The sequence below is a fragment of the Perissodus microlepis genome, chromosome 20 (genome assembly GCF_051167445.1).
Source record: "Perissodus microlepis isolate ML-2025 ecotype Zambia chromosome 20, ASM5116744v1, whole genome shotgun sequence".
Taxonomy (NCBI): Eukaryota; Metazoa; Chordata; class Actinopteri; order Cichliformes; family Cichlidae; genus Perissodus; species Perissodus microlepis.
The window spans coordinates 27,314,402-27,326,491 of record NC_140480.1 but is presented as its reverse complement, the minus strand read 5'-3'; the positions used below and the strand labels follow the sequence as shown (position 1 = coordinate 27,326,491).

Genomic DNA, 12,090 nt, shown 5'->3' with positions numbered 1-12,090 from the left:
TTAACGCCCATTAAAAAAAAAAGAACGAAAAAAAAGCACTTTATACATTATTGGAATCTCACTCTGCGTAAAGTATTTCCTATTTAAAATCCTTCATCGGTGTTTTTTTAAAGAATGATTTCTACCTCCACCCTCTTCCACCCTCCGTGTCTCCAAATCGGACATTTTCTCTGCGCCTGGGCAACATAAAGCTACTTGTAAACCGCAGGCTTTGCAGCAAATTACCAGTGTAATGCAGATTTGAGTGTGTGTTGTTTTTTTCCCTTTACGTGGTAGAAAAAGCCCACAATGCAAAAGCTAATCCCATTCAAACAGGTGTTAGGAGCAGAAACAGTCCCAGGTGGCGCATGTTGATCGGATGCATGGCCATACAGGGGTACACTCTGAGCATCTTTGCGCTTTTTTTGAGGGGTTGAGCAACCCGCATCCGAAAATAGTGTTGTCTGTTAGAAAGTAGGTCGATAGGAACTGAGAGAGACGTTTGTTTCCACGCTTTTGTCTGTGTTCTTTGTTGTTTAGCGAGGACTGTGGGCTTTTTTTTCATAGCCTACCCTTGTGTGGAGCGTTTTACGCACAGGTGGGAGATACCCGCTCAGCATAGGACAGCCCCCCTTTCTGCTCCTCAGCGGATGATGTGAGGAAGTGACATTTTTCACCGCTGCGGTTCGGGACAGCACTGCTCCTCTGCAAACAGGTGTGCTGCTGTCCGGGTCAGTTTGACTGAGAAGCCACAGAGAGGCAGCGTCCCCAAACCTGAACCGAGCCTCCTGGACGCGGGACAGCGGGGATCAGAGGAGAAAGACATCCATCCGTTCAAGTCTGTTCTTTATTAGCCTGGGCTGTTTGAACGGTTTCAGACAGAGAGAGAGAGGGAGAGGGGGAGCAATGGCAACGAAAAAGGCGTGCGTGGAGGCACCCAAAAGGAGCCGGAGTCCGGTCGTTTTGGAGGCGGAGATGTTCAGTGAATTTCAGGACTGGTGTCTCCGGACTTATGGAGACTCCGGTAAAACAAAGACCGTCACCCGGCGAAAATACAACAAAATCATGCAGACACTGTTGCAGAACGACGAGTCGGATGGCGTTTATGTCGACAACAGCCACATCAACGCCAAATTCAAATTCTGGGTGAAGTCTAAAGGATTTCAGGTCGGGACCAACGTTTTGGGAGAGCACAACAAGAAAGGAGCTCCAGGGAAGCCCGTTTTATACGTCCCGGTCAAGTCAACGGTAAAGTGTGTGTGTGTGTGTGTGTGTGTGTGTGTGTGTGTGCATGCTTGTGCATATGTGTGTGTGGCACAGAGAGGGAACGTGCGTGTACATGAGCATGAGGTGTCCCGTCGCCGCCTATAAGTTATCGTTATATCAGGATGCACACATGCACCTGTCACACGGATAAAACGCCAACTTGAAATGTTTTGTCGTCCCGTCTCGCCCTCATCCCTGCCGATGAAGCTTCACTTTGTCCACATCCCAACCAGAACAGCCCTACTGTCATCCCTTGCTGCCATAGCAACGCCGGTGCCTCCTGGCAATCGCATTTGCAAAAAAAAAAAAAAAAAAAAAAAACAGGGAGTCGAGGCTATCAAGCAAAAGCATCTCACCAGCGAGGTTTAAGTCCTGTCAGCGCTGCCGGGTGCAAAGCACGAGATAATTTACTTACTGACAGCATTTTTCGTGAACCTTGCAGTTCGGGTCTCGTGTAGCCCGGTATGGTGATGCTGTGCGCGCGCACGTGGATGCAGCGGCATGTTGGTGGGTCTGTGTCAGGTTGCTCTGGTGTTACCAGCTGAGAAGCTGCAGAAGCTTCTTCTTCTTTTTTTTTTAAATCCAAACTTAAGATGATCACGTTCAGCGTTTTTCATGCCGAGAAGCTCAGCAGGTTTCATTGTCAGCGATTCATCAAAGGACACACGCACTCACTGTCCCATCTAAACCAAGAAGCACGCGCTGTGTCCGTGCGTCGACCTGGCTGATTTTTCTTTCTTCGGGAGGGCAAAGATAGGCTTCTAAAGTACTGAAAGAGGGGGCATTGTAATGAAATGGCACGGCGTGGCAAACAGCCCGAGTGTTTAGTCCCCACTTTTCATTGTCCTGGGCAGGATGCGGATCGGCTAACAGGCATTCGTTGCTCTGGCAACACCTGTGCAGCCCAGGACAGCCCGCCTCTGCCGCATTTTATTCTGTAGTCTAAGATCCGACGTTAAGCTCTGTAAGCTCGTCTAAGATTATCTTCAAGAGAAACTCACTGCAGGTAATTTCCACATTTTAGCGGAGAGTATAAGCGGTGCGTAATTGGTGACCACGTGAGGGGCTGTGGCGGAAACAAAAGGGTCTGCTCTGGGCTGATAGCGACATACGCCCACAGTTAGTACTCAGACTTCACTTCTCCGTTCTCCTGGATGATGTGTGGCGATGTTTCGCTTGTAAAATGGAAGTCAGGTCAGTGAAGCTGCAGGTGCTTCAAGGGTTAAGTTTTATTAGGCCTATTTGTCGGACTGGCCAGATAAACATGTGCATGATGAACTGTCAGCCAGTGCCCCAGAAGCTTTTCCTGCACGCGGAAAACAAACACGCTGGCTGTGCTCACGCGCGCGCGCCCATGTCTATGTATGGTGTTTGGGCCTGCTGTGCCAGCACGGAGACAACCACCATTTTAAATAAGCGCCTTCAGGAATAATCTCCCCCACCCGGCCTGCTGGGACAGAGTCTCTCCGGACCTCAAAGAGCAGAAACACATTTCCTGCAAACAAACCGGAGAAGATTCTGGCTCCAGTCAGAGACAGAGTCCTTTGACTTTTAGCTGAATAGCACTGATCCCTCTACAGGTGTTTTACCTGTGTGAATGGACGATTTAGACTACAAAACTCCTCTAATCTCGGCTCAATATTGTGTTTCCCCCCTGAGCAGGAGGGCAGGTGTGATCTGACTCTGCAGGTGCAGATGGTGCCTGAAATGTGATGTTGATGAGCTTTTGTCTGTTTTTTTTCTTGGCCATTTCTAGTTGATACCAATTTAATATATTGATTAATATAACCTGATCAGCTTTAAAAAAAAATCCATGTGAAAATCAGATGAGCTGAAATAAAACCTGAACAAGGCCTTAAAAGTGTGGTTCTTTTTAAAAACAGGGTACCTTAATGTTTACTGGAGAGGAGTGTGCACACTTTTGTAGCTAATATCAGAAGGCAGGGGGAAACCTCCCCCTGACTCAGCTGCACTTGGGAAATTTAAACAACAAACAAAACATCAGCCAACAAAAGCTGCTTCTGATGATGAGTCAGAAGCCACAAATCAACCAATTCATGTGCATGTGACTGCTATAGAAAGCCCGATTTTTGATTCAGCTGGTCTTCGTGGGCTTTATAAATAGGCTGTCCGGTGCCACTGGAAAAGGAACACGCACACACATGTACAAACACGCACACACAATGGTCAGTGCCTGCTCGCAGGGCTGCAGGGCCGGGGACGTATCTCTGGAGCGCGAGCACTGGAAGCCCCTCTGCAGCTGCTCCCAGGGTGTGCCAAGTTTCTGTGTGGGAGCAGGCATGGGGCTAAATGACGGGAGGCTGGGTGGGGGTAGGGATGGTTGGTGGCTGATGTGCAGACAGAGAAGGTCTCTTCTGTGTGTCAGCGAAGCATACAAGGCGGCTTCAGTGTGTGGCAGGACAGAAAGACAGGGCACAGTAGCACAGACTCAGCGCTGATGCCTCTTTTCAAGCCGGGACACAGAATTATTTTCTGTCCTCCTGCTCCTGTTGTCTCGCCCTCTTTCTGCACATCTCAGAGCCCTGCAACTGCTCGGAGAATCCAGCAGCCCTCAGTGTGGAGATGCAACCTCGTTTAGCTCTCATTATGTCCTGATTAGAGGACGCTACAGAGGAGGAGGGGGATAGGACCAGAAACAGACACAGAGATGCACCACAGAATTTTACACAAAATGAGCACAAGCCTCTTCCCGAGTGAAGAAACGGGGCTTAATCGCCCTGTGCATTTCCTTTCAGCTGACATGAGCATTGTACTGAAGAAAATTTTTGAAAAACTGCGAGCTGTTGCTTTTTGTTGCCATGCCTACTGAAAGCTGTAAATATCTCTGTTCATGTCTCACGGCTTTGGTGGACATACTCTCACACAGAGACACACAGAAGTACTTCACATGAAAGGGGCTCGAACTGTGCGCACAGGACATGCTGGCACAGACTGTGAACCAGACAAAATAAGCTCGTGTAAGTGTTCATTTAAGCCCATTTAACCGTTTATTAGACAAAAGAGAAACAAACGATGTAAAAACTAAGAGCCTATCAGCAGAAATCAGCATCTAAACAAGCAAACAGTGAAACGTCATCATAGTCAGGATTGTTCTTTCTTTCTTTTTTTTTTGTCCAAAGCAGTTGACTTCTGATCAATATAGCTACAGATTATTGTCTGTCAATCAGCCTTTTCACCTTTTCTTTTAAAGAATTGAATACTTGTCTTTGTTTTTCTGCTTTGGGCTTCTTAAATGTGAGAATTTCCTGCTTTTGTTCTTATTCCACTCATGTTGGGCTTTGCGCTGATAAAAGAAAGAATTTAAAGGGACACAACCTCCAGCCCCTTTCAAGATCTTCTGACATTTTATTGACAAAATCCCACATCAATCAATAGCTGACAATGACAATAAACATTAGTTACAGCCACAAAGTGACAGCACACGATCAAAGGAAGACATGATTGCCACAGAAAGAGGTTTTCAGACTGAAGAACTGAATGAAGCTTTATGTCCTAAAATAAGGGTTTGTCTCGGGACGTCCCCACATTGTTAGTCCTTATCCATGTCTCGGAAAATGGGCACTAAATGTTTGCTCCTCGCCCACGTCAGATGGGATGAGGAACATCATCATTATTATCTGATTAATTAGTCCGCGTTTCCCCTGAGAGTCCGTCTTTTGTGGATGGGCCACAGAGTCAAAAGAATACTGGCCCTATTATTCAGCAGCATTTGCATTAATGCTATTTTTTGCCTAGCGAGTCTCCAGCGCTTTTGTCCAGCCTTTTTTGTTTCATCCTTCTCTGGCAGCGCCTATTAGGAGCAACACATGGGCTCACGCTCGTGGGTTCAAATGGCAAAAGGCTCAGCAGCCCAAACAAGAATCAACGCAGTTGTTCACGTCTCATTCTTCATCAGAGCTGCAGAGAAATTACCCGAGCACCTCTAATAGTGATTGACCTGTTCCTTTTATTTATTTATTTATTTTAAAGGTTTTAAAGTGGCTGTTTACCCCCAAATCAAATATCATTATTTGTCCTCTGGCCTGTTTTGTTATTTATCCATCTAGAATATTTTAGAGTCATCTACCCAGTATTGGAGATATCGAACAGTATAGATGTCTGCCTTGTCTTGAATATAATGAAAGGAAATGGCTCTGTGGTGTTCAAACAGTTTGAATATATACATAAAAAAAAAACCTAACAGCAATGTCTCTTTTCAGAAATCACAACCTGGTGACTAAGAAAAATCAAAAAAACAATAAAAAAAAATATCAACAAACCTTTGTGAGGTGGGCAGTTTCATTTTGGGACTACTTTCTTTGTACTAAACTATCCCCACCAATCGTATCACTGCGCACTGATAACAGGCTCCTGCTTGTGACAGGAAGTGCAACATGTTCTCATCCCTGGGTGTAATATAATGCATTTTTGTCACATGTCACCCTGGGTCTTATTATTAAAAACAAGGTGTCCACGGAAATATTGGCAGCAGAGACACACAGTCTGCAATAGGAGGGTGGGAGCAGTCTCATAAGTCATTAGGAGACTGGGCTTCTTGTCCTATTGGGTCCTTTCTGTTTTGCACTTTTTCCTTTTTTCACTTGGTGATTGTTGTTCTGTTTTTCACAGCCTTTAACTTTAACTTTGACTCACAGGTTATGTTTAGAGACTGGAAACTACTTGGTTACATTGAGTAAAAGATCCAAGTTTGGGGTAAAATGCATCTCTGCATGTTGAAAAATGACTAAATCGGAACACAAACGTCCAAGGACACCCTGTGTATTGAATTGATCGAGATGTCATGGTTGCTCCTTGCTAGACCTGCACCCATTAGCTGGCTGCAAACATCCTATTGTTTGTGGGTGCAGTTCGGAAGAAGTCCGAACAGGAGATTTTTGTAAATAAAAAATGATTTATTGCGAATAAACTAACAAAACACAAAGACCAAAGATGGTTGGTAGAAGGTGGAAGCAGGAGAGAGATCCTGGGACAGATTTTATCACTCCAGGAAGGCCTAGGCATTAGCTGCAATAGCTGACGACCCTCCGAGCATTTCACGTCACTGTTCTTTCCTGTTGGAGCGCCAAACGAGACGTCACAACTGCTGGCATGGTGCACTTTAGTGACATTTTGATTGTTGTGCACCAGGCTGGAGGCATTTCTATGATATATCAATCAGATGACGGAGAGGGAAATTACTTGAACGTTTAGAAAAGATAACAAGGAAAAAAAAGGAAGAATATAGTTATGGTGTCATAATGTGAACCAGAAATGACGAATGCATCAGCTGTAAACCCGCTTAAGTCAACTGTTGTACAAGATAGTCAAAGGGCTTTCACACTGGGTCATAATTTCTGGGAAGAGACGTTGCTGCTGAGTGTTTCGATTCCCATTTAGTACCATTATAGCCAAGGAAACGCAGATCGTCTGCATGCATAAAATAACACAACAGGAGCTAAGGTGATTCTTCTTTTAGCTGCTGAGCATTTGAACTTCCGAGCCCATGTGTTGCTCCTAAGAGGGGCTGAACAAAAAAAACTGCCCTCAAAGCTGGAGATGTGTCTCATTGGGGTCTTCTTTGTTAAACTGGAGTCAATTAAAGATCCATAAAGAATTTATTTATGTCAGCATTTGTTCATGTGGTCATCTCAGACTTTGCTGCGTTACCGTGACTTACTGTAAACGAGTGACGAAATCCATACTGTGCGCGAGCGTGTGTGCTCGTACAAAGAGGGGGTCGCTGATCGCATGCTCTGTGTTTCCTCCCTTCAGCACCCTCTCTGTTGCCATGGAGAGACCGTTCTTTGCTTTCCCATAGGAGGAGAAATTAACACCATTTTTAACTGGCCCAGGGGCCTCCCCCCTGTGTGGGAGATAGTCTGAGTTGTGCTCCGCGCACACACACAGCCTTAAAGACGGCAATAATCTCCCTACCACACCGTTGCTGTCATTTTTAATACCTTTGCAAGGCCAACGTTTAACGAACTGGGACAGCATGATAATAGCCTGAAAACGGTGAAATGGACTCTGGGATGTGATGATGTATGTACGAGTCATTTACATACCATTTTAAGTCAGTGACTGAAACGTCAACAGTGCCAGTCTGCTGTGGGCCAGAGGGACCGTCTGTGTCTCCGGCTCGGTGGGATATTGGGGATGTCACACACTCTATCAAATAATGTTCATCATGGGAGCAGCCGAGAGGGACGAGCACACACCGAGACACACACCCACCCACACACACGGAGACGTCGGACAGAGGGGTTGAGCTCGGTGCACCTAATGTGGATTTAATGACGGGCCTTTATGAAATGAAGCAGACAGGATAGGATGATAGTGAAAAGAAAAGAAATAGAAGGGGAGGGGGGGGCGTTTTATATTATAAAAATGGGGACAGTGTTGAGGTAAGAGTTTCTTTTATCCCAGTTTTTTTCCATGACAAACCTTTGTCTTGCGGTGTTGTCCCCATGACACACATACAGGCGCAGGAGGAACAAGGATTGGCCCATTTATGTACCCATTAGCCAGCTGATAGATTTACAGAGGGGAGATGGGACTTTAAAAGATGACCTGTTGTCACATCTGCCTTGAGATCATCTGAGTCATGAATACTGTTGACACAGCCATCTCCCTGTGTTCTGGGTGTACACACATATGTAAACAGACACACACATAAAAGCACCTGAGCACATATCCCTGCACCATCAATTTACGCTACTAATTGTGCAACAATCCTGCAAAATAGAAGTTGCATTTCACTTTAAATGGGACCTATTATGCAGTTCCCTTTTTTGCCTGTCGCTAAAGTGGATTTCTTTTTTAAATAATGAGTTTTAAATAAGGAGGTCAGCGTATGTGCAACCATCCCGTGAGCCTAAAAGCTTATAACACTCAGGTTTAACACACCTGCTGTTTACACTGTAATATTCTGCTTGAGAGGGGCAGCCAATTAGAAGAAAGATGACTTAAAAGGAGTGGAGGCAAAAGCTGCAATTCTTCTGGTGGCCACTTGAGGCTTAATTCCAACAGTGAGTCAATATGCATAGACTTCAATGTTAAAACCATGTTTACAGCCTGGTGAAAAATATTTTGGACTTTGTGGATAGTTATCCCTATTTTTAAGAAAAAAGTCAGGCAGCTGGAGAGTCGTAAACCTTAAAAATAGGGGCTGTTTGGCTGTTTTAACAGGTTTTAGCTAAGTTTAATCACCAAATAGGACCTCTGAACCTTTTTTTGTACCTTTGGCGCCTTTTGAAGCATTTTAATCAAATTATAAATCTAATAGTATGACTTAGTGTGCAGTGTATACAATCCTCAAAATCTCTTTTTGTATTTTATTAGTCTGTTAAATTAGCACCCCACCATTTTATCCAAGCAAGGTCACTTTTAGCTCAGAAAAACAACATGGTGGTTGCCAAAGTGATAACATAAGAGAAGAGAAAACAGTGGAGATCGTCACAGCAGCTACATCTGTCTTTTATATACAGTCTATTGTCTCAGGCAGTGGTTAAACCCAGCGACACCAGGACCCGGACTGAGAATAAGGCTTATTTTAAACTGTGAATCATGCAAAGCTGCACAGAGCTGGAAACCTGCAGGTTCACTTTAATTAGATTTCTGATTTTCAGATTTCGGCCTGTCCCACTCGTGTTTATCTGGTCGGCCATGGAGCTAATTTCTTGTGTGATACATCTCTTCTATCTTTGGCGGCCTGTCTTTGTGACCCAGCTGCTTCCCCTGAACCTCCCCCCACCTCCTCCTCTCTTCCTCCTCCTCCTCCTCCTGACCTGCCTGTGTGCAGGACTGCTCCTCTCTCCCCTCGGCGACTCTCGGCTACAGTTGGTGTGTGTGCGTGTGTGTGCGCGCGTGTGTATGTGTGCGCGCGACTGCCAGCGGGGGTGGGGGCAGTCGACTCAACCCCTCCAGTCTCCTAGCAACAGAGCGGTTTGGTGCGGGACAGGAGGAGGCGCAGGGGATGGGGGCTGGTTGTACAGTGACTGGGGAGAGCAAAGTCCTATGGGATTACAAAGATGGAGGGAAGGAGGAAAGGCGAAGAAGGAGGGTGAGAGTTTTGCTGTGTTGTTGCCGATTAGGGATGCTGACATGTCTCCTTTGCGCTTTAGAGCGGCATGTTGCTGAAGAGACCAAATATCTACAGCTCTGCTCAACAGCTGTTCTCCTCAGAGATGCTTCAGCTCTGCCCGGTAGACATATATACTGCGCTTAAACACACACTCAGAGCAGGCTGTGGTTAGAGGTGAATGTTTAACTCTCTGTTGACTAAGAAAAACCCAACTCATTGACGCAGGGAAGCCCCGAGAAGGGGCCTTCATGAAGCAGGAAATGCACTTTTAGCTCAGTGCTCTCACCAAAAACTGTATATAAAAGAGAGCTACAGCCACTGTGGGATCCTCTGGTTTCTGAAGCCCAGCTTTGAAGCCTCAGTTTTAGTACTTCGGCCAACGTTATGTTGTTTTTTTAAAACTCGAATGAGACACATTTGGGGAAGAAGGTGGAGTGTGCCGTTATCAGCTTGGTTAGTAATTAAACAGCTATAAACTGTAGGGATGCAAAACAGAGACGCAGATGCCTGCTAATAAACACTAAACAGCATAAAAAAGAAAAAAAATCCAGCTTAACTCACCAAACTGGAGCACAGACTTCTTGGAATGGCTTTGGGGAAAATAAATCATAGAGGAGGCCAGATTATTTGACATATAAAGGCATCAACACCACAAAGATGGTAAACAAGTCCAGTTCAGGGATTTAGGTTAGTAGAGGTGACGCTGAGCAGGCTGATAAAACTGTCCGCAGCACTCACTAAGCAAACTTTATGTTTAAGGCAAGTCAAATGCAGGAGATATAAAAACAGTTACCTTACTTTATTTGTTATAAACTCAGTAATAGAGCTGTGTAGACGCTTTGATACCAGGCTGTAAACTGGTTTATTTCGTTTTACCATGGGTCTGTTTGAAGGTTGAAACCAGCCTCAAGTGGCCACTACAGGAACTGCAGTTTTTATGTTGATTTCATTTATTCATTAATCTATTTTTTACCTTTTAACATTTAGTAGTTAAAGTTACTTTCAGCAGCTCTATTATTCGCAACAGCTCATCACAGTGGATATCCCTGCAGGTCTCAGCCAGCAGATTTTTTATCAAGTAATCTCTTTTTCCTCCTTCTGCCTAAATTTTGGCGTTTTGGCTGTCACCGTTTTGGTTCTTTGAAATCAAAGGTGATGACGAGGGCTGACGTAGTCCTGCCATCTAGCACAGCCGCTTTATTTCCCATTTGGACTCTAATGGACACCACTTTTTACAAGATGAACATTCACAGAAACTTAAACACGGGAAAGAATTAATAAACTCAAACTAAGCAACAGCCGAGATCATAGATCAAGTGAGGAGTCATTTATTTATTTTTTACTACATGAGTCGCCCCCTGGTGGCCATTAGAAAGAATGTGTTTCACTTTGCAGACGATGTATTTTTGACATACAGTCGCCTAGTTTTTCATGATGAGGCTGACAGCACAGACCCCCGGGTACAGTTTCTTACTTATCTATTTTTATACATAGACAGATAGACTTAATGTATGGGAATATTAAGTAAATTGCGACATTACAGCCGCTTTAAAATAGACACACTTTCAATAACAACAACAAAAGCTTGGAAAGTAAAAAGTAGAATATTTCAATAAAAGTGAAGAAACAAATAAAACTAGCTCAACATATAATTTAAAATAAACACAACAAATAATAATGTCTCCATATTTATTTTAGAGCGCAAAGTTTAACAAACAGATCAGAAAGAGAGAAAATAATAGATGCAAAAAACAAACAAACAAACAAACGAATGCTGGTTATGGTTCAGGCTCATGCAGCAGGTCTGACTGTGATGATCTGCAATATTTTCTGCGTGTGATTCTTTCAGGTCAGAGAAAACGCTCCCAGCAGAATATCCGGTGAGTGCTGTGGATATTTTGCAGTAGCAGAATTCAGTGCAGGATGCAGCAGTGGTGTGGGTGCACTGCACACCCCACAGTTGTGTGAGATTATCCAAATCCAGCGTGAATGGGCCGACACCATTGTCCCAAACAGCAGCAGCAGCAGCAGCTTCAGTGGTGGCGGTGGCGGTGGTGGTGGTGATGTCACCAGGGGAAAGATGATGATACCTCCAAGTGCGATAGATTACAGCTGTGATGATGAGGCGGAGGATCGCTATTATTTCATTTATTATCATTACATTTAGCCCATGCTGACAGGGGAGAGTGGAGGGAGAGAGAAAGAGAGGGAGAGGAGGGCCGGATTAAAACAAACCCGCTCTGTGAGCTGGTTTTAGTTGCCATGGCAACGATCATTACCTCGCACTTGGGAGAGCAGGAGCAAGGAGAGAGAGGATGAGGAGGAGGGGAGATGGGACGGAGGTATGGGATGAAGAGATGCAAGCAGGAGAGAGGACGCAGTTGGGGGAAAACAAAAAAAAAGAAGAAAAAAAAAGGAAATGTCAGATCAGGAAGTGTGCAGAAATGTCACAGGAGAGAGAGAGGAGGAGGTGGGGTGTGCGGGGGAGTGTGATTCCTCGATGCCAGGGGGACAACTTTTTGAACTCGGGACCCTCCTCTCACTCAAACACGAAAAGATCACTCCCCAGCTAGAACCCAATCTCCAGGAAATGTCAGAGAGCCCGTCTCGTATTTGCCTGGAAGAGGTGGAGAAAAAAAAAACTAATTAAACGTCCAGATCCATTTGTTCCATTTTACGCTCGCTGGAGGACTTTGCGTTCAAAAATATCAGCAGGTGCTCGGCTGTAACGACAAAATCTGGTGAAAATGCAAAGTATTGAG

At 44.9% G+C, this 12,090-nt stretch overlaps 1 protein-coding gene across 2 annotated transcripts in view; it reads left to right on the top strand.

Moving 5' to 3' along the window:
* Positions 1 to 207: 207 nt before the first annotated feature.
* nol4la (nucleolar protein 4-like a) overlaps positions 208 to 12,090 on the top strand; it is a 34,942-nt gene continuing 23,059 nt past the window's right edge. Inside the window, exon 1 of one of the 2 annotated variants that reach the window (XM_084917014.1) lies at positions 208 to 1,227. In XM_084917014.1, coding sequence (XP_084773140.1) covers positions 886 to 1,227 — 342 coding nt within the window. In that variant the 5' untranslated portion in view covers positions 208 to 885. Of the gene's footprint in view, positions 1,228 to 9,205; positions 9,308 to 12,090 lie in introns of those variants that run through there. The other variant, XM_084917015.1, reaches the window with a different exon arrangement.